This window comes from Numenius arquata, chromosome 2 (assembly GCF_964106895.1).
Source record: "Numenius arquata chromosome 2, bNumArq3.hap1.1, whole genome shotgun sequence".
NCBI lineage: Eukaryota > Metazoa > Chordata > Aves > Charadriiformes > Scolopacidae > Numenius > Numenius arquata.
Genome location: NC_133577.1, coordinates 89,363,050 through 89,386,671, shown reverse-complemented (window position 1 = coordinate 89,386,671; position 23,622 = coordinate 89,363,050). Strand labels below are relative to the sequence as shown.

At 38.6% G+C, this 23,622-nt stretch overlaps 1 protein-coding gene across 2 annotated transcripts in view; it reads left to right on the top strand.

Annotated features, from left to right (window-relative positions):
* Positions 1-23,622, top strand: part of SYT1 (synaptotagmin 1) — a 131,083-nt gene that overhangs the window by 54,740 nt on the left and 52,721 nt on the right. For both annotated transcript variants that reach the window (XM_074167946.1, XM_074167945.1), the window contains exons 5-6: positions 646-813; positions 22,109-22,226. In XM_074167946.1, the coding sequence (XP_074024047.1) occupies positions 646-813; positions 22,109-22,226 (286 nt within the window). The remainder of the gene's footprint in view (positions 1-645; positions 814-22,108; positions 22,227-23,622) is intronic.

Here is a 23,622-nt window from a genome sequence, read left to right as displayed (position 1 = left end):
AAAATGTGACTCATAAGCATCCTAACCCACAGTATCTGTCCAAAACACATCAGAACAGCTGGAGAATTAGTCAGAACTTGGCCTTCTGCCACCACAGTTTCTAGCTGTGCGCTGTGACTTAGAAAGCACCTTAGTGTCTACAGTGTGAAAGGTATAATAATGAAAAATATGCCTTGGTAACTAGTAGGTAGTGGTATTGTAAGAGAACTATTTAGTGTCTAATTACTTTGTGTCAGATACAGTAAGCCAGTTCTGGTTTTTTCATCAGTCTGGGAGCTACCCATTTCTGAGTGATGGCAGTTGATTTATTGAGGAAAAGACACCATTGTGTGAAAAGTTCATGCGTCTTCAGTGCAAATAATTGGACTTCCTGCTTTAGTTTCATCACCCACAAAATGATTTGAAGTAGAATGAGAAAAACCCAGGGAGTGATGAGTGAGCTGCCACATTGTTCTATTGAGTGCCAGGGCCAGGTCTCGAAAAATACTGCATCTGGTGACTCTGAAACAAATACACCTCATAATTTTCTCTGCAGTTCAATTTACCTGAGATGACAGCTGATAAACCAAAGAAATAGATTTGCATTGTAGTGGACTGATCTTTATTGTCTCAGATACGGAGTTTGTCATTTTCTCTTCTTTGCAGGTGCCATACTCCGAGCTGGGTGGAAAAACTCTAGTCATGGCAGTTTATGACTTTGATCGTTTCTCCAAACATGATATCATTGGGGAATATAAGGTTGCGATGAACACAGTGGACTTTGGTCACGTCACTGAGGAGTGGAGGGACTTACAAAGTGCAGAGAAGGAAGAGGTAAGAAAAATCAGACTTTTTTTTTTCCCCCCAGGACACTTTTCTCCTTAGCTAGAGAAGCAGTCAAACTAACAATATTTTTTTTGCCGAGACAGCTCCCATCTGTTATCAGCATTTCTCAGACTTCCTTCGCCTGATAAATTTTTGATAAGCATCTTTTCCAATACTCATTGAATGGTACATTCTGCTTTGCTAATCCTATTTTCAATCTTTTTGATACTTTATGCAACATATTAAGAAAGTTTTCATGAGTTGAACTTTTTCTTGAATTGATGCAGTTTGGGTACATAGAATTTGCATTTGAATTATAAGAGCAGTGTACATTTAGGTTTCTTTGTGGCTGTAATCATTCTCAATGTTTGCATCTCAAGGCATCTTATTGTGCATGGGGATAATGGTAGGTTTTCATTGAAATACCTTACAGTTTTATTGAGCTGCTATGCAATAATATCCATTGATTAGTTATGCATTTGACAAAGACCTTGGAATGGCATCTCACTCAAATATTAATCATCTTTTTTATTTTCCTCTCTGTGCCAACATCCTGTGGGTTCATTATTTAGTAGGTATAGTGCTACATATACACAAGATACTTTTTGAAAACATTTCATCTCTAAACTGTTCATCCTGTGAGGTTGTTCATACTGGCACATCCACCTTTTTGCTTATTATAAGACCATTTTGTACTCAGTTTTACATTATTTTTCCTTTTGATTGCTAGATAATATCTGCCCACTCATAGTAGTCAGAGTGCACAGCGTGCTTCAATTCTCTGGTGGGGGAAGAAGGAATCTGAGCCTGAGTTCCTCATTGTCTAATTTAGCTAATAAGCTGCTTTGGATTCAAACCTTAGTTTCTGTAATTAAAGAGACAATCTCTGAACGAAATCTTTCATTAACACAAGTGACGAAAACCTGAATATTGGTTTTAGACTACAAGTTGTGAAAAATTCAGTAGATGCTGAGCTATGCAGCCTTCTCATATTTTCAAAAATGGTAGCTTTGAGTCTTGCCTTTTTGAGTGTTTGTTTTTAAAGACTGTCTTTTCAGATGTCTTTCTCCTACTGATTATTGATTTGAAAACCACTGCTGCGTTGAGACTATTCTGCATGGCATTGTTTCATAGTGACAGCATTTGCAGGACTCTCTTATTGCATGTGACATTGGTATCCGTGCTATATGGGGCATTTTTCTTGCACTCTTAGAACTAAAGATGAAAATTTAAAAAAAAAAAAAAGAGAAAAAGGAAGTTTGCAGGTCAGGGGCCCTGTTCCTTTAAAGCCTCAGCATACCAGAAAGCTAGAAATGTGAAATCAGAGTGTGTTAATCCTTCCAGACTTTATTAAGAATCAAACTGGACTTTTATTGCACTATTGTGTGTGATACCAAAGTGTTTCATGTTTTTCTGTTGCAGAACACATAAAAGAAGCCAAATACTACACAAAGAGGAATTGAACCTTCACCTTTTTAATATAACTTCAAGCTTTTAGAACATAAACAATGACATCCACAGATGCAGGTGGCAGATAACATGGCACAGATTAGTGTGGGGTTTCATCTGTCTTGTGGCATAGAACATTGCCTCTTGACTTTTCTAGCTCATGTCCATAGAGAGACCTGACTCGGTCCCTTGGTTGCTTCGCAAAGTTCGTATCCTGCTAATAGAAAACAATGCTAGAGTTGCTTGAAATATAGTGTGAGCTACTTCTGAAAATGTGTTCTGACTTGGAAAGAACTTTTTACTAAAGAAGGTAATTAAAAGAAATAATTCTCAAAGTATCTAGATACTAGAAGAGTATTACAAGAACTTTGAATAGTTTGCAGTAGGGATGAAACCTAGGTTGTACCTTATTTGTGCTTTCAGAGCCCAAGTAAACTGACAGGTATTTTTACATGTGCTTGTCATTTGTCTGTGCAAATATATTTGCATAAGAGTCATGTTAACTAGAAGAAAATAGCCTTCCTTAGTTCCTGCTTGAGCCTCTGCCCTCACCTTTCTTCAAATGTCAGATACTATAAACACAGGAAAAACATTACCATTTTTGTAAAGTTTCTTTGGTAGGTCCTTTTTGAAATTGCTACCGATGCATGGCTTTTTTGATTATAAGAAGCTAGGCAATATCATCCTATGAAAACATCCTGAAAAACTGTGCTTGCACCAACTCCCTAAATATACTGAGTATAAAAATCTTATTTTTATTTCACTTTATGTTGAATTCAGTCACAGAATATACAATTTAATTAACACTGCAATCGTAGAGGGCAAAATCATTTTATGAGCAGTTACTCTTCTTTTTGCTCATAAACCTCCACTGTACTTTCCATCCTTTTTTCTAAATGGGCTTGAAACTGATGGCAGAGGATGAAGGTTTAATGAAATATTTTAGCTCTACCTCTCACAGACCAGCCATTTGAATGGCATCTCTCTGACACTGCATTCTCTTGTGGGAAAAGGTCTTATTAATATATGTATGTTGGTGAAGCACTTTGAAGGTACAAGGCTTTATGTAAGCGTGTGTTCTGACTGTGAGAGGGCTTTGGGAATGTACAAGTCTGTACAATGACTGCTAAATATTGGGGAGTCCACTACTAATGAGCAGCATACCTTGAATCCTTTTTCCCTGGCTGCTTTTAGCTCTGCTGTCCTTGTGAATATATGGAGGTGATTTATCTAGTAGTCCTTCAGTCTCATGTGACTGAGAGCATGGGAGGGAAGAGTGGTAGATGCTGAAAGATTATTCACTTTTACCAAGTCTGACATATAATGGTTTGGGCACAGGGTGTTAAAAAACAGATGACAGGAGTTTGTTTCTCTCTGTCATCTACCAGATGTCACTGCCATTGACTTTATCTGAGTACACACTGCATTCAATATCTGTTATCACTCCAGTACAGAAGGCCAGACAGACCTCTTCTTTGCTCACAGCAGTGTGAATCATACTGAGAGTCATCCTTGGAATACTTCAACTCATTTCCCTCCAGACATTGTGTTATATTGGCACTTAAATTGAAAACCTGTTGTAGCAAACATTCCAAGAAATTTTAGGGAATATAAGGAAGAGCAGAAACAATTCTTTGCCTTGAAAGCAGTGGAGAAGCAGAGCTTTATTCCATGAGGAGAAGGATCTTCGACCTGACAGTATCCACCATCAAGAGTTCTGCAGACCTCTTACAATGGCCATCACATAAGACTATGCATTTTGTGATCAGGCATCCACCATGGACAGGTTACATGATGGACGCATGCTCATATCACAGTGGGTTGCAATGAGTATATTTTGTACATGGCTTCTGAATTGAAAGTCTGCTAGAAAACACCAGCAAGATGCACAACAGCTTCTTTCCTACATGATGCACAATCCCAAGCTGGAGAGATGCTACAGCACTGCCTTGCAAAGGGTTGAGATGCAAGCAGTCTGCAGCTGGGGTGTGGAAGACCAATTCTGTGAAGTTGTCATGCACTATTCATGAGGATTGTTCTTTCCTTCCTTTTCAAAAAATAAAAGTTGAAGGAAGGAGATGGAAAAGTGGTTGTATTTAATACCTCAGTAGGCTTCATAGAAGTTGGAGATTGACAAAATTAGTAAGCCATCCAGTTTACTGAATCCTCAGCACTGAAGCTTGCAGAGAGTTAAGAAGAAAGGACATTTTTGCAAATGTCACTGTCAAATCACGGCAGCAAATCACTGTCATTTTCTGTTATATCAGAAATGGACAGATGATCTAATAGGCTTTTCCCATCTCTAATAATAACAGTTCTTATACAGCTTTGGAGATAGCACAGTGCTTTGCAAAAGAAAGTATTATTATCCCTATGGAGATCTTATCAGAGTGTCAGTCAAATTTTAAAATGTGAGGTCTCCTTTATTTAGCTGCATATAATATTGTATCACAGTTTCCTGTATGGTGTTCAAGTTTTCTCAAGTTCACTTCCTCTTACACCCAATTAAAACTCTAAAATGTTCAATCTAAGGGGGGTTTAATTTTCAGGGTTTGTGGCAGAGTTACATACAGTAAATGCACAACATTAAAACACATGTTCAATGTTGTAGGTGCAGCATCTGTCCTGTAAAGGAGCTGAATTCGATAGTGAGACTGGGAACAAAACAGAGGTCCTTACATTTGAGAATAAGCAAGTCTGATTTGAAATTCTTCAGCAGTTAATTAGTTGTTTTTCATCTTGAAATTGAAGATGTTGAAATATTGTGATTTTAAAGGTAAAACCATATGACTCAAGTAGAGCAGTTACCTTACTGTTTCAGGCTATTAGAATTATGCATTTCTTTTCTTGCCTTTCATACTCAAATTGCTGAGAATCCCACTATATATATACCTTTATTGAGTATTCTCTTTCTTAACTCCCTCTCTGGAAGAGACACCTACCTTAGGAGGTCAGAGGCACTCTTGTGTTATAACAAAAAGAATGTAATTGGCTTACTTGAAATCGAAAGGGAACTTGTCTTGATTCATCTCAGACTGTGTGGCTTTACAGATATTAAATTCAAATACAGACGACAGTAGACAAAAAGGAGAAGTTCAGTGACTGTTAAATTCAGGCTCTGCTGGGGCCCTTCTGTTTCTGGACAGTATTCATTCTAAGATCAGAAAAACTTTCAGTGCTTATTTGTCAAAAACATACATATGTATACCGTTTGACTTTCAAGTGTGGAAGGGCATCTTGAGATTAAACTGTGCTGACAAAGAAGATTCTACGTTTGGTGCATGTCCCGGTTTGAAGTAAAACCGAACCAAGCACCTGATGATCCATACACAAAATAATAATACTTACATTAATGTTGATTCTAGACAGGGTGTATTCCCAAATACCTTGCAGAAAGTTACAAGGCTGAAGGAAGGAATAGTGGACATCTCGGCCTCTTAATGTTATTGTGTGGGAGTTTATTCCTTAAGTGTAGGATATTTTAAAATGCTTAACAGAGGAGAGAAGCCAGACCAGCCAAGGAGTTCAAAAACACTGGACTTGGATGTTAAACATACAGTGGCATTTGGAAAGCAAGGTTCTGAATGGTGTTTTTATAGGCTTTTGAAAAAGATGCTGAGAGGGATCCAAGTCATCTTAGAGTTCTTCTTAAAAAGGCTTAAGCAGAATTTATATCACTTAGATGCTAGAAGTATTCTCCATGTACCTGAAAGTGATTCATTCAGATAACTGATGTATCAGTCATTTGCATGGGCTGAAGCGTATTCTGAGTGGAAGGTGCTAATGCTACACTATGAAGAGATGTTTTGGATGGAAGCTGCAGAAGGAATTCCAGGGAGTTCAGCTGACTCCCAGTTATAAAGCTCTGTAATCTGGGAGGGATTGCAAATGCATCTGCAGGATCAGATGATTGGTGTGAAAGGCCCATAGAACATACTATATATGAAATTTGTCTGCATTGTTCTCCACCTGGACTTCTATGTACTTACTTATTTTTCTGACTTCGAGCATCAGTGAATTTGTTATCCAGAGGCAGAAATTGCATTTCTCACTGGGATTCTAGGCAGAAGGTTTGCAGTAGTCCAGGATAATATCTTATTTCCCTTTCTCCCCTCCCTTTGCAAACCAACAGTGACAAAAGTCATTATCTGATTGCTGTTACAAACCAGGATCAGGAGCTCAGGGAAGCTGTAAGGTGGCTGAGTCAAAATACTCCATTGTAAGTGTCATTAGAAGGACCTTCAGAACAGAGACCAGCATTTTAACAGCCACAAGGAATGAGCAGCTCTCACAAAGGTGACAGCTTTTCCACTAAGAGGTTGAGGCATAGTGCCACTCCGGTCTCCTTGCTTTGTTGTGCCTGCTCCACATAGAACTAAAAGCTCCTGGTTTCCAGAAGCATCAGAGAAAGATGTATTTTTGAAAAGGTTAAAGACAAAGATTTAGGAATAGTGGTCAAAGAAAAAAAGGATTTGCCATTTTCTTCATTTTTTTTCTTCTGTCAGCTCTTAAACACCAATTTAGACCATGTCAGGGATTACCATAGTAACCACTTAACCTCTTTTCAGAGCCTGTTGTGTTTCAGTTTAGTTCAACAATGAGTTTAACTGGCATTTGAAGCACTTTGCATTGTACTTGTGACAGGAATTAGCACCAAATGCCCTTATTTTAGAGAAATCACAGGTAGAATCTAGAACATAATAACTGTATTTTCAGTTTGGTGGCATTAGGCTTTGGTTGGTTTTATGCTAATATTTTAAGAGGGAGAGTACATTATTTTAGGATGTATTACTACAGGTCTTATTTCTAGGCTAAATAGATGACAGCCTGCCATAACTCATTCCTCCGGTTACCTGTCTGATTGTATCATGAAACTCAGCCTTCCACCAAAGGCCAAAGAAATTCCTCACATTGGCTGATGTGCTCTTAGAGTATTACAGGTGATGCAGCTGGGTGGTTTCAGTACATCAACCCTGTACTTCTTTCTTTTTTCTTTTCTGTGGCCTTCTGCAGCTTACTCTGTGGTTGGTAACATCATAAGTAGAGGAACACTCGAGACATGATGATTTAAATTAGATTCTAAAAACCTTTGGAATAGCAGAGCCTTTTTCTCTTGTTCATGTCTAATTCAGTCTGGGCACGATGCTGTTATACAAAATAACAACTTGCAGAAAAAAAAACATTTTCAAAGAATATCTCTGTTTCTGCATTTTATGCCTTCTTCCCTTGTAGGTTAATGGAGAACTGACATTTCCAGTTTTTAAGATCTTGCTGTCTATGACATATACAGTTCTTTTTGAAGGACTGATTATGGCTAGTCTTTCACTTTCAATCATGCAGATCAAAGCAAATATTATTATTCTTGGATGTTCATAGGTAACTCTACGTCATACATAAGATTTAAAGAGTTTAACAAGATAGATGTAAATGCTTGTCTGTACCTTATCTGATTATAAACATTTATAGTGCTGGTGCTATACAATTCAATTTTTTTCAACCTCTCTGTCATCTAGAATTCTAATAGTGAGGAATTATACTCCAAGAATGATGTCACTGTCTAAAGATCAAAACAACTCCTCTCTCTCTCTCTCTCTGTTTCTCCAGACTTCCATAGTACTGGCCACACAAGGAGAAAATCATAAAATGCTGGCTGATCTCTCAATTTCTTATTCTTTTAGTTTTTTGTTTGGGTTTTTTTTTAACTTCTACCATCATTCTATACACCTGAGTGAATCAGTTAATAATTAAGCTGCACTTTTTAGCCTCCACAGTCTAAAGTTGCTGTTGCTTTTTAGTACCTGTGTTGACCAGAGATCAAACTTCTGTGAATCACTCCACCTCTTCACTTCTCAGCATATTGTCGCTCTGTGTGTGTGTGTGTGTATATAAGATGTAAACCTGAGTAAGGAGCGGAAATACATCTTTCTTTTATGATTTATCTTCTGTGATGAAAGCTCTTGCGCAGAGTTTAATAGTTTCATGAGCAGCCTTTAATTGCATTAACTGGGAATTTTTGTTTCAGATAGCTGCCTGGCTGGCTCACTGGCTAGATGGATGGAGCAGTACTGTAATTGTTCTGTCCTTTCCACTGGCAGAGTGGATTTTCTTTCTGTGGAGGGCTTGAGTATGGTCACTGCCACAGAATTACTGCTCCTGCTGTGTCCTTTGAACAGAACACAACTCACTTTGCACTACAATCATTGGTGCGCAGATGAAATTCATTTCTGATCTCCTATTTAAACCCAGATATTGTCTGCATGTGCTTTTTTCTGGCCAAGCATTAGATGACAAGAAATAACTGAAACAGAATCTAGTGACATGGAGGCCAAGACATTTTCCTTGACCATTATGTCTGCAATTACAATTATAGAAATAGTGCCAAAGGCAGGAGTTTCCAAACTAGCAGTGAGAAAGAGAGTTCAAAGTGGTATGTTATTGCTGCTTGATCAGCTGGATGCATTCACCTACAACAGAACAGAATTAGGAGTTATTGCTACTTCCACTGTCAGTGATAGCAGCTAAATTTGGGAACCCTCCTCTAGTACCTTTTGCCACTCGTGGCTCACCTTGAGTTCAAATCTCTTCTTCTTAGATAGAGACCTTGCCATAAAATTCTAACCTAAGTCATTCCCTAGACGATTACCATTATGTGGCGTTTATAACTTGTTTTTGGTGCCACTGGCATAGAACATGGCACTGCAGCTTCTCAGTGGTATGGATGCCTGTGGGTAGACAGTGCCTGAGCTTCCCATTAGATCCTTAACCAATTTTAGGTGCTACTTAAATTACTTCTGGTAATCTTCAGAGCTACTGGGCTGTCTGGAATCCAGTTATTTTACCTTTGTTTTTCCATATCTTCTTCAGTAACTGTGAAAATTAACAGGAGGATCTCTGTTGATGAGTGGAGCTCAGGCTTCAAAACAGGCAGCAGTGTGAGTGCCCTGAGGTCTGCAGCTGACATGCCCTGTCTGTTAATGCCCAGCACAGAATTAGGTAGCAGCAGATTATGCTGAAAGTGTTTTTATTAATTCAGATTTTCACATTAATCAGTCAGGCTGAGTGTTAGATTTCTGTGATGTTTTAGAGCAGGCAAGTTTTCCAGGAGGTATGGGTCATTTGAATTAATTTTTTGCTTGTACTTATTGCCCAGAAAATAGGTACAACTGTTACAATTCTGTGAAACAGCATAAGAGCTGCAGTTCTTCCACAGCACATCACTGTAACCCATGGTTTCTTTCTTGTCATAGTAGATTTTTCATCCCTATCACTCTTAAATATACATCAGAGCGCTCCAAAAAAACCCCACCTGTAACTTGATGTGCCATCCAAATATGCACATGCTTCCCCATCCTCGTTTTTTTACAATGAGGACCAATTTGTCTCATTGCAATTCAATATAGCAAATGATGTTTCTCTACATATAGAATCATACTTTCCTACTTACTGTTTAAAATACTAAATCATTTAAAATCTCTTAAAAACATGGTTATTTCTTCAGGATCTCTGTCTGTGATACTAAAATATTAGTTGATTTTTTAGTGGAGAACTGTATGCTTTTAGTTTTATCCATCAGCCTGAAGGAAAATTGTGCACATTTAGTGTATTGAAAGTTGCAACTTTTATTATTAAAAACATAAAATGCAAAAAGTAATATTTTCTGATATATGATAATTGTAAATGGGAACAGATTTTAATTATGCTCTACTGCATTTGCTGCAGCAATCATATGTTCCAGAATGACTTGAGAATATTGGCTTCCTGCTTGGATTTCAGCCGCAGAGTTCTAGAGTTGGCATAAGTTCCTGCAAGCACAAACACTGGTCACATTATGTACGAATTTAAGGCTCTGAAACTTCCCTTTTGATATGCTCCCTATCATGAAAACTAGCTGTTAATCAGCCTCAAGCACAATCACTACATACAAAGCTGTGGATATCTTGTGTATAAACACTGGGATGTGCTCCTTAAACTTTTTAGCCCACCTGTTTATGGATTCCTTGGGTTTATTGCCAGAAGGCACCACAATATGGGCTCTTACTGAGGATGACAGGTCTTTAAATCGGATCTATTTGCATTGAGCCTAGACTAGCTAACATTATTTTTTTTTTTTTTTCCTGCAGAGAAGGCTCCCATTTCAAAAATCTTTGTTTTGTTTAGAAGTACCTGAAAGGAGGCTGTAGAGAGGCGGGGGTCGGTCTCTTCTCCCAAGTTACAGATGATAGGACAAGAGGCAATGGCCTCAAGTTGCGCCAGGGGAAGTTCAGGTTAGATATTAGGAAATATTTCTTTACTGAAAGGGTTATCAGGCATTGGAATGGGCTGCCCAGGGAGGTGGTTGAGGCACCATCCCTGGAGGTATTCAAGAGAGGAGTTGACATAGTGCTTGGGAATATGGATTAGTGTTGGGTGGTGTGGTGGTGTGTGTGTGGGTTGCGTGTGTGGTGGTTTTTGTTTTTGTTTTTGTTTTTGGGTTTTTTTTTTTTTTTTTCATTGGTTGGACTAGATGATCTTAAAAGGTCCCTTCCAACCTCTGTGATTCTGTGATTCTGTGAAATACTACTAATTCCTATCAAATTGGGTCTTTTTCTAAATGAGGTGAGGTCGTCTGCCCTAAATCTGGAGGACTCCTAGATCTTCAACGAACATTTTAAAGAACCTCATATAATCAAACTCAATCTAGGAAACAGGCAGTATCAAGGAGATAGAGGTGTTCCCCTGTGCCAAGTTGGGAGGAAGGTGGCACAGGGAAATCCCCTTACAAGCTTGAAAGTTAGACTTTGCTTGGTTTTGGAGCCCATGGCATTTTGTCCTGGCTGCATGGCCCTAGACTGCAAACTCCAAAAGCTCAATTTCCTCATGGCATCCCAACTTTCAGCATTATCCTGCATGTTTTTAGTGGAAGTTCACCAAAACCGTGTCTCCCATGACACATTTTAATATTATCTAATCAGAATTTTGTGCAAATTCCGCTGGAAAATTCTGCATCAGACCTTGCTAACAAAGGTTACAAAGAGAAGGCTGCTGACAGTAGACCAGTAGTCATTATAAGCAGCTTCGCACCTCTGCTGGAAAACTCTTAGAGGGTCTTCAAACCCAAAGATTTTGCAAGGTACTGATTTTAAGACATCAGTAGATGGAGAAAATAACACATTCCTCATAGCTTCAGCAGTTACTCTACCTCTCTGCTAAAATGTGTACTTTATTTGTTATTTGGATGTTGCTGGATTCTACTCCAAGTCATTGATTGTTGTTATGCCGTTCTTCAGTAGATTCAAGCCATTTAATACATGATGCTTCCTCTTCTCTACAGTACTTATGCACTGTAATCAAGACACTTCCAATCCTCTTCTCAGAAAGCTGCAAAAATTCATCTTTTATGTTTTTCAAGATCACGCTTTTTCCAATAAGAGTTGTGACTTTTTACCTTTTTTGTAGTTTTCAGCGTTTTAAAAAAATACATACGCAAGAACTGCGTGCAGTATACTTTAAACCCTTGCTAGACAGGCAAAGCCACCAGCTGCTTCTGCTCACTTCTACTGTTGAGCGTTTTGCACAGAATTACACTAGCAGTTCATGGTCTGTAGCTTATGACCCCTAAATCCTCAGCAGGTGGCACTGCCTTGTAAGATGTATTTCCCAATTCAGTAGCTACTTAGAAATAGTTTTGAGTTCTTTGCCTTAGGATGTAAAATTTTTGCTTTTGGCTGCATGAAAATGTACTCTGTGTGACTTGTTTACAGCTAAGTGACTTAGCACTTTCTCTGTGGCCAACCTGTTGCATTAATATTTACCATTACATTAATTATTGTATCACCTGCTTACTTTATCAGCAGAAATGTCTTCCACATCTGTAGAAACAGCAGTAGACCTTGAAAAGAAAAAAAAATATTTTTTGCATGTTTCCTTCATCAACCAAATTTACAGTCTTATCAAAGAATGAATCTGGGTTTAGTTGAAAGGATCTATTTTCCATAAAACCACGTGACTTCACATTCATTATATTCCATATCCTTTAAACCATCATTAATGCAAACTCTTATGAGTTCTTCCTTTGTTTCATCTGGATTTGATAAAAGGCAAATGGCTGATAGATAGTGCCTTCATCCCATTTTGCCTTTTTTGAGTAAGATGGGCATAACATTAGCACTGCTCCAGTCTTCTGGAATTTCCCTTGTGGTCTAAGATTTATTAAAAATGAACATAATTGAGCCAGAGATCTCACGATAAGTACAGTCTTCTTTCCTAGATTTTTATAGATGACTGCAGTGACCTCTTTCTTCTTACTGAAGAGATTAATGAAATTCAGTGTGTGGTACTGATTGCTATGATGACCTTTGATGAGCTGTCTTGCCTTCCTAAAGAATGTGTTAAGAGAGTTTTTCAACGGGAAACAGCCAGGGGAAGTGGAGCAATAAACAAGGTTTTTGCCTGTTTGTATTTATCCAAAAACTTGAATCTATTTCAGTAGTTTCATAAAAATATATTTTTGAATGCTTAGTTTAAGACATGGATGTGAGCCTGGTCGGGGAAAGCCAATAGATTTGAATACATAGCACTAGTTAGACGGAACTCAACCTTGAACCAATCACAGATTTTTAAAAAGCTGAACTTAAATTTCATAATGCAAGAGGTTGTAGAAGGAGACGTATACTAGTTTCTTCATTTCAACTGGAACCAAAGACAAAAAATATCAAAATTATCTGAGAGAGCTTCCCTGAAACTAGGAAGCACTAGAACAGGAGTGGCTCTGAGCTTTTATGAGGGTTTTCAGCTTGCCTCTTTTCCAGCTGCGTATACTTTACCTCATCTCATATTTTTAGGCAGTTTGGATGCTTGGGAAAAATCTCCAGTACAAAAATTAGTAAAAGAGGACAATGGAAGAAAACTTTCCAAATGAAGAGCAATGATACAGAAAGGGATTTCAAAACCTGCCTATGCTTGTAGCACAGAAGCAGTGGATGGAAATAAAAGATGATATTGACTTGGGTGAAATTACACATGAAGGAAAGTCTTCTTCATCTTGATAAATTACAGGTGGAAAACTGTCTGTTGGTAAGACTTCATCTATCAGCTGTTAACTTACATCAGCTGCCTATGGTTTTCCCATTAGCAAATCTAGTTCCTTTTCAGCTTGCTGTGCAGTCCCCTGGTCTGCAGCCCTTTCTAAGTCATTACTGTGGCTGCAGTGCAATGAGGATCCTGACCTGCCTGTATGCCTGAGTTTTCTTTTTTTGAAAATAAAGGCACAAGCTTTTTTTGGGACAGAACTGTGTTGTATGCTGCCCCAGAAGCTGGGGACCATGGTAAGAAGGCTGCTGTAAATTCAGTTATCTATCCTTATTTGTCCTTAAAGAGGATATATACTCAGATTCTTGTCATGTTCAGGGAAACTCTTGAGAATGTGCGAGGTCCTCACATGTTCTGTTTGGCCTCTTGCTAGCTAACCAGCAAGTTTCTAGTTTTAAAACAATGGCATCATGTACTGCCTCTTGCCTAATTGCCAATTTAGGAGATTTTGGAGGAGGCTGGTGTATTGTGTGGGGTTTGTGATTGGGGTCATGGAAGGGAGCTGGTGGTAGTGCTGGGGGATTTTATGGAGGAACATGAAAGCTGAACTGGTGTTACAGCAAGCAAGAGATGAGAGAAAGGAGGACATATATCTGCGGGAGTTGAGTGAACCAGGCTGTGTTAGTGTCACTGCAAAAGGAACCATTTATTTATAATGTAACTGGGACTGGTACAAGGTGCAAGGTCATTTTGTCTTGGTAGTTTGTTACAGAGGAAAGGGGAGAAGATAGCTGGCTATGAAGGTAACCCACAAATTCCACTGAGTTTGTCTTTGTAGTTCTTGCAGATCAAATAGAAATACACTGAATAGCTTCAGTAATGGAGGCACTGAATTCACCTGATAGTCTCTCCCTGGGGTTGTTGAATTTCAGCAGAACGTACAGCAGCCATAGAGGATTACTCATTCCATTGTGCCAATCATTCCCATCTACTGGTTTGTTTAATCTGTTTGTTGTCTTTCATTAATCGATAATGTATGATCATTGTTGCAAGGACTCTGTTCATCCCAGGTTTTTAATACACTACCACATCCAGTGGCGCATCTTACAACTAAGAAATCAGTAATTTATTTGATTCTTAATTACAGTTCTCTGCTGTCTACCGATCTTGTATATTTTTGGATGTGTGCTGTAATTTCAATCCATAAACTAAAGTTTCAGAGTCAGTTGCTTTCAGAAACTAAGATGTTCTTGGTAGTAGAAACTACATTAACTAAGCATTAAGGTGCCCATACTTACTACAAGAGATGTTTTCAAATCAAGCAAGGGTACTGTACTGTGGTTTCCAGTGCCCTATCTCAGGAGGACAAGGATTTTCTGTAAAGTGACTGTAATGCACATATAATATTCTAATAATTATGGAAAAGCTTTGTGATTTGACTTCTCACAGTGTCTGAGAAGTCAAAAAAAACCCAACTTTCAAATGTATTACATTTCCTTTCAATGTTGTACTTCGACTACTCACTAAAAGACTAGCTTCATGACATGCTATAGTTAATAAGTTTTCCGTGCTGTCAAAAGTAATAATATTAATGTGCCATTCAGTTAAATTAATTTTGTTTTGTGCACTGGCCTGCATAAACGTGAGTGACATTTAGAAATATGATCAGGCAGGAGCTGAGGAGAAGCTAAGTGGCAAAATAGAATGAGATTCAATCATTAAAGCAGAGCAGCCAGCTGCAAACATTTGTGGGTAGGCAAAGAGTTACAGAAAACCAGGCTATGATGTTTGGGCATATATATGTTTCTTTTAATTCATTCCTCCCTTTCTCGTTTACTTAAGAAATTCAGTTTCTTCTTGTTTAATTAAGAACTCGATATGTTTGGTAGCATGGTCTCTTGTTTGGAAATCAAAGAGTGTGTTTCTGCTAATCTTTGATATCAAGTGCCTTCAGCCACAGCGTTTCTCATTTTGCAAGAGGCAGCTGATTGTAATGCTTTTAAACTGATGACTGTGAAGTGTCATTTTCTACTAATAATAACAGTGTTTTCTCTTTCCATTTCCTCTGCTTTTTAGAAAGCAGTAATAGAAGTGCTTTCTCTAAACAGTTAAAAATGTAATGAAGAGGACTAAAAGGAGGAAGCTGACAAAACCTGACTTGTTAATTTTTTAATAACATTGGCTGGTTCAAATTATTGCCCAACTTGTTTTCAAGTCTGATTTACCATTGCATTGAAGAATATTACCTAATTAGGGCAGTTAAAAAAAAAAAAATTAATGCAGTCTACTACCTTTCTATATGTATTGCGATAAGAAGACAGGGATTTGTGAAGAATTTCCATGTTGAGTAGTGCTGTTCAGACGGGAGGAAAAAAGTAGATTTTATTTCCACAGAAAGATGCTGCCAGGTCTGTTCCTTTTAAGCAAAGGTAAAAAGTAGTGCTCGCATATAGAAGTTGTATCACAAAGGAGTCGGAGATTAAGACTGTAGTAGGAAAATCAGTCAAAAGGAATATGCAATTAAACTATTTCTTTTGGCTCTTCCTTACTCCTACTTTATACCATGACTGTATCCCTACAGATACCACCTCCTGATACCTTTAATAAATTGACTTCATTTGAAAGATTGTTCCCTGTCTGCCCTAAAATTTCTCCCTTTTAAAACTTACCTCATGGACTTTTGCTTCTATTTCTGTTCTCTGTTCACCTAGCATCAGTCTCCTTTCCATCTCTTCTTTAGCCTGTTGTCACTGCTAATCCCTTTTTTTACAGCATCTGAAACGAGTCCTCTGGATTTTTGCCTCAAGAACCCTCTGTTTCGTCTGAGATCTCCTGCTGTAACCTATTTCACTTTGCTTTGCTTCTTAATTTAATTGTTATGTGGCTTGTAACTGAACAGTACATTAACAGGAACTTCCTTTTATGCTAAGTTTGCACATTTGAACAGGGTATAACCTATGAAGACACTTCTGAAATAAAGTTAGTAAAAGCAAACAGGAGAAGCTTTTGATCACAGGCACTCTGTACTTCCATTTTCTAAGACAAGTGGGTTATTCCTGCAAATATAGACTGAGCCTTGAATAAGGAAACACGCTTCAGGGCATTGCCTATTCATATATTATTGTTTTAAAATATTTTCTTCAAAAGTGCGGTAGGTACAGCGATGAAGAAGGCTCTTCCTTCTCTCCAGAGGCATTTAGCACCTATTTATCACTAGCTGTTTAACAGCATGGCTGCTCCACTCATGGGCATGAAATTCTTTTAGACAGCAAAGGAATTACTCTGCTTGTCAGATTAATGGTTTAGTTAAAGTCCTTAAGTTTATATTGACTGGGTTTATAGTTAACATTTTGCAAGTCTGAAATAGCTACTTCTGTAATCAGCCTTTTGATTGAAAAGGCAGGGGAAAACTCTGCCTCTCCTATGTGCTCTCAGTACTTTATCCCAAAAAGGGATACCCCCAAGCCCCATAGGCTTTGGGGTACAGTGGTACTTGGTGTACATGCATATTCATGTGATGGGCTCCAAAAATGCTATCATAATGGGCTGACACATTAGCTTCAGCTTTTCTTTCTCTTTCCAGTTCTCCTTTATCTTTCCCTGCTGCACCATCTATTTCTAGCCTGTTTATGCAAACTGAGTTTTAAGAGTTTCTTGCTCACTTCCCACTCGTTTGCCTAATTGTGACAGAATCGTCTGCATGTTGTGGGGTCATCTTATCCAGATTTGCAAGCATAAGAGAAAAAGATTGTCTTTCTTTCCTGATTGTACCTATTGCAGGTTTGAAATTTTCTGCTTTATTCTTTAACCATGTATTTATAAAAAATTCGGTGCCTTTGAAACTGGTCACGTTAAGGGCAGCTGCTGTGGCAGTACAATTTCAGGTTTAAAGAAAAAGGGGGAGCCCACCAAACCAGTATTTCCTTTTCCCAGTATGATCCCTATTTGTCCTGGGGGGTGTGGAGGAGCACTATTTTCCCAGTTGTAGATCCCAGCTACGTGTATGAGTTGCTAATTCTGCCCACTTGCTGTGGTGGCTTAACTGAAGTTGTGGCCAGTCTGTGTCATTCATTTCTGCATCCATGTGATTCTGTTACTGGTATTATTGTGAGACCATTGCAGCTTAGTGTATTTATGGTTTGCACGACAGGAAAAGGATTTTGTTGGATTTGAGATCTCCATGTGTAGACAGAATGCAATGGCCCCAAAACTGTCTAAAGTCCGTGGATGTGGGAATTAGGATTAGAGATTCTGTCATTACAGGTTTACCCGGGTTCCCTGAATTTGGAAGACTAATTTAGCTTACAACCTACCTTTATGCTGTTCCTGTTTTTTCCACAGAATTTTAAAACATTTTGGTTGGTGCGAAAACTATACAGTGAGCATTATGAGCTTCTGTTGAAAATTTGATTTGTAGAAGATTGTATTTTGGGTCTTCACCCACAAACCACATCCTATTGTGTTTCTCTCTGGCTTATGCAAATATTCACAATCAAAACTAGGTATTGAAGTTGAAACCCACCTCATTGTGCTTGTATCCTTCCTCTACTGACTATTTTTGAGTCTTAGATCCAATTAGGAAAAAGCATATGGTGCTGTGGCTTGTTATTTTGGTATTGTTTTACCAAGAGAGCTGCAAGCATCAACTTTCATGTAATATCTTCCACAAAAACGTGGAGAATGTTTATATTAAGAAGATAGATATCACTGTTAGAGAGTCTGCAGTGCAAATGAGAGTAATCTGCATAAATAGCATTTTTCTCTGTAGCTCATTAGGAACGTGTACTGTCAAGGCAAAAATGACTACTGACAAATACAAGAAGAAACATGAGACAGGCAAGAGCCACTTAGAGTCGACTCTAAAAAGTCCAGGTTCTCAACAGGACTTCAAATAGCCTTTTCTAAGCTGAAGAAGTGTTACCAGCTCTGTCTATGTCACTTATGTTCTGCTCCATTGCATCCTCTTTAAATGTAATGAAGTTATGAAGTTGCTTAGATGGAGTCTTTTGATTGGTGTTTAGGCATTATACATGAATAGGTTAATGTCTGTGAACAGTTGGAAGTTTCTAACACTAACTTACAGTTTCCATCAGAGATCAAAGTAATTTACTAACATAAATTATTTATACATAGGGCTGAAAGAAATTCATAATAACAATAAGGCACCTCCATGAGCTAATCACCATACCAGAAGCACTCACCTGTACTTCATAGCCCTGCAGGGGTTTGTAATTATCTCCTGCAAACCACACCTCTAGTGATTACTTTTTGTTGCTTCATTGCAGTGCTGCCACTTGCAGTATTTTGCATGACAAATACTTTTAAAATTAAAAAAAAAAAAAAAAAAAAACCACAGCTTAGGAATAGAAAACTCACGGCAGTCATGCAAAGAGAAAATTTTAAAAGTATGAGAAATATTGAAGAAATGCAGCTAATACAGATTTTTAATAACAACAAAACATTGCTAAACATGCTTCTGTAGGCATTTCAAGAGATAGCTATGCTTTTTCTTCACGTTATTCACTGGAATGAGCTATCATCTGCTGCCATTTCCCATGGCTTGCTGGGGATCTATGGAAAACTCTCTTTACATGGTGCTGGCTTCTTCTCTGTGCTTCCTGCAGCTAAAATCACATTAAGAGAGGCTAAAAATGCATTAAATGCTCTCATAAAATTACTCTTCTGTGTAGACAATTATGATATTTGCACAGAAGTATAACATGATTACAGATGGAGAAAGGCTGGTGAGAGGTGATGGTCTCCGTGGCACTAATTGTATTTGTAAAGTACCTCATCCAGTACCTCCGCTCAGATAGCAATCCTAACACAGTTTTATGCTTACTAAGCACACTCTAGTCTCAACACAAGTACAAAAAACCAAACTAAAAAAAAAAAAAAAAAAATCCAATCAAAGGAACAATTAGAAGCATGGTATTGATTTAAAAGTACCTTCCAAAAATAGATAGTCTGTCAGTGAGGCTCATTTCTGAGGAATACATGGGAATACAAGTTCCCATGTTGTTACAACTGAAGCCCTGCCTAATGAATCTATGGGTGAGGGCAGAGCCCTTGAATGTTGGGTGATACACGAATACAAAGGTCTCTGAGATGGTGAACTAAAACGAGCTTTCAAATATACCCTGTTTCAGTCTTATTCAGAGCCCCGTATAACCAGGCTAATGTAAGCTAAGTCTACCCTATGACAGAACAGCAACCACAGAGAAGAGCGGGTGGCTGGGTGAGCTGTGATCACGATAACGCAAATCAATAATCTATTGATTTCTTCCATTCTGAACAAGCTGCAAGTGATAGGTCAACTTCACCATTAGCCTGGCTGATATGGACTTCCAAAACCGAATGTCAGGGGAACAGGAAGGAGTGTGTTTTGCTGTCACGGTGCCATTGCAGGCTCAGTTAGAGCTGAGAGGGAGTGATGCAGATTGTGTGGCTGAAACCTGTATTTCTGTGATCAGAATCTATGCTGGGATTTATAGCATTGTATGCAGACAGGGAGGAACAGCAAGTCCTTCCACAGCAGTGTAGTTCATGGTTATTCTAGATATGAGTTAAAAATGTAAATTTTCTGATATTAGGATCCCTTCTTTCGAGCAGGGTTATAACATGATTATAGCCCTCCTGGGTCACATCAAAGTCTCTAAGATACTGCTCCCTGGCCAACCCCTTTCCAGTCTGAAGAGCCCTAATCTACTTAGCTGTTCCTTCTGTAGAAGCTGTGTCATATCTTTGATCATTCCTGCTGCTTTTCTTGGAATCTTTCCCAGTTCTACCATATCCTTCTTGAGGTGGGGAGGATACCAAAAGTTTTCAAGACACTAGCATGTCTGCATTCTGATGGCATTTTTGTATGTGATGCATATATTCTACATTACGAGATATTTTATTGTGTTCTCTCTGAGCATTTCCTAATTACACGTAACTTTGTGTTTATTCTGTATGTTTTCTGACCACTGGTGATCACTGAGCTGATATTTTGCAGGGAACTATCTATTACAAACCCTGGGTCTTGTTCCAAACTTGTAATAATCAATTCAGAGTCTCTCTCTTTATAGGTATTGCATTATTATTGCATTTTCTAAGTTTTTGAAAATGAAAAGGAACAATGACTACATGATGCCATTCTTAATATATAGTCTTCCAGTCCTTTGTTGGAAACAACATAAGCAGAGTCCCACATCCCCAAGGAAGTCTTCCAAGACAAGCCCATGCACCTTTTGGTAAGGGAGGAAGATGTAAACTCTGAAGTATAGCTGAGTATCTAGCATCCATCCTTCAGATGGATATACTGCGGATGCTTATCCAAACCTGGATAAAAAGCGACCATATGTAAGAGCTACTGAGAGAAGAACTGCTGTTGATGCTGAAAATTTGGCTTAACAAATGAAGTTCAGTTTCTCTTAAAAGGCTTGGAACCTTGAGCTCCCAGCTGGAAAGGAACATTTTAATTCCTTTCACATGGTAAAATCCTTAGGACATGGGCTGTCTTTTCTCTAAGAAATACCCACTACATCCATGAACATGTGAGCACCTGCCCTAAGTAGAGTTTCCCCAGCTTTTTAGGTAAGGTTCTGATGTTGTCTCTTCCCCCTTGGCTCTTAGAACCTGGTAAATTGCCATGTTCCTTTTACATTTGTGGTACAGTGCACAATTTCTGCAAAAATTACCTAGTGTCCTAACAGAAAGCTTGGATACACCTCCAAAACTTTTCAACAGCCAACCTTACAATTTATTCGAACAAAACACTGGAACCAAAGAGATATATCTTGATAGAAATGTACTTTATGCTCTACTGCCAGAATAAATTGTGGAAACAGACATGTGCCCTAAGTACTACTGTCTTTGAAAGAGAAACGCTGCTGTCTGAAATGCTTTATTGGACTGTTCAGTGTAACCTGATTCTTCTTGTCTCAAAAGCAACTTTTTTACCCCTCTAGAGATACTGCTGTGCCTGAAAGGAAGGAGGAAAGCAGCTCAGATCATCCTAGTGATCATTTCTAAGCAGCACTCCACTCTTCTCTCTCCCTCTCCCCCTCTCATAACAGCAAGTTCAAATCTATTACTCCTCCTTTTAAAACAAAGTTCCTGTAATTCTGCACATAATTCAGCCTTTCCTTCTTTGCTAAGACTAGGAAGGTACTAAGCAATGAATTGCAAAAGGTTGCATTCGGCAGGATCCCAGATTATAGGCTGCTAGGCAAAACCAAATATCCTTCCAACCATTCCTGATGCGAGGAGGGATGCACAGTAAGCTTTCTAGCCTGTATCTTCCTTTTTTTTTTTTTTTTTTTTTTTTTGCCTGTTAGATAGGAGACAAGTCTTTCTTTATACTGAATCTTTTGTGCATTGTGTTTTTTATACTTTTTGGTTTTGTGACACTGTGGTCACCCATGTTACTTTTACATGGGAAACAGTCTAGTACTCATGTATGCGTGTGTGTTAATTGATTTCCACTGAAACACGACCTGGAAAGAAAAAAAAAAAACAGTCATGACTTGGTTTAAAGGGCAAACAGTATTGGTGGGACCCTGATGGTCAGGGGTGAAATGCTGAACAGTATAACTGACTTTGCAGCCAGCACTTATCTTGTCATTTGTCTCCGTACAAGATAGTTGCTGTGGACTCCAGGTGATGCAACAGACATGAGGTTATCAAGGATTTAAGCTGGGCAACTTGTGGCAGATGTCTCATATTGTTCATTTCAATGCTTTGTTTAACAGTAGGAGTTTGAGATGTAATCCTATTAATTTTCTGTCAGGCTTTCAAAATTGTTTTTTTTAAAAGATACAAAAAATGATTCAAATATAGCAGCATGTCTTGTTTGCTTTCACAGCAAGAAAAACTGGGTGATATCTGCTTCTCCCTCCGTTATGTGCCTACTGCTGGCAAGCTGACTGTCGTCATTCTGGAGGCAAAGAACCTGAAGAAGATGGATGTCGGTGGACTATCAGGTACGTGCGTGAAAATCTGCTTGTAGATTTTGCAGGCTTGTAAAGGCAGAAAATCAACTCATTTTCTATTGGAAATCTCTTGGTTGAGCAGGCAAGGGCTCTTGTTCGCTGTCTGAACAATGTAGTTTGGGTTTTCTGGAAGTTGGGGCATGTCTTAGTATATCAGAATTCATTCTGGCTTTAAAAAAGGAATTTCATTATACATTGCATTCCACTCCAAGACAAGGTCTGAAGAGTTAAACAGTCAGATGACAGTGCAAGCTCTCTGTACTTTTCTTCTCTCCTGTTGCCTGGAGATAAATAAAGACTATTCAGGCAAGAGGGAAAAAAAATCTGACTACAATCCCTATTGTCCGTTTTATCTCACAAAATGTGAGCATTGCTCTGCAATGTTACTGATAATACATAATAGAGGAACTCACTGCAGGTCACCATGCTGGCTGCTGGTTGAGGTGCCAGGATAATTGTTTCTACATTTGAAGGGCTCAGGTGTTATTGCTCCCATGCGCAGAGCTGGGAGCGCTCTGCGTTTACGTGTACACCAGCAATCAAAATGACAGTCTTGCACTTGTGGCAGTCAGTGAGGTTGATGTCTCCAACATGCTCAGTACCCGCAGATAGCCCTCCTAGTCTTTTCCTCGTAGTAAGGCTGTACACACCGTGAGTGAGATGATGAATGCCATCTCTAAGGGAAGATGCAGTCAGCACATGTGGCATCAGGGCTGTGTCTCTGAGGTACGGCTGGGTCCCAGGGATCTGGTGGAGCTCCGGGTAGGCTTCTGTTCTCTGCTGTGTCTGGAATTCTTGGATGCAAATTGCTGTCGAAATTGCCAATTAGCTGAGAACAAATTAAATAACTAGGTGCTTTATAAGGAGACATCTTTCCAGGAGAATTTTATTTTATGTACCTTCTGTTTAAAAGAGACAGTTTCTACCAACCATTGAGAATATTTCCAGCTCAGCTCTAGAACTGAAAACTTTTACAGCTGTCACTAACACACAGATGAGGTAACTGCGGATTTTGAATTAGCAAATGACGAGAAAAAAGTATTTTGCTTTTATTTTTGTATAAACTTAGCACAAGGTAAAAGTTATATCCAAAATACACAGAAAAATGGGGACCTGCTAAAAGGAAGCCTGAAGGTTTTATTTTCCACTTTTAATGAACAATAACAGGAGGACCTTCACAAAGTGACAGGAAACAGCCTTTTACCAGGAACCAGTTATCTTTTTTTTATTTTACTTGCTTCTAAAGTCTTCCACTGCACACCAACAGACATAATAAAGTAAAAGACATCAAAGCATTGTTGTAGTCATTACCTGAATCAAGTCTAGCTTTTTCTTGTCTAAAATGGACACTGGATTAGGACATATGACTAATAGTTTCCCTAATGCT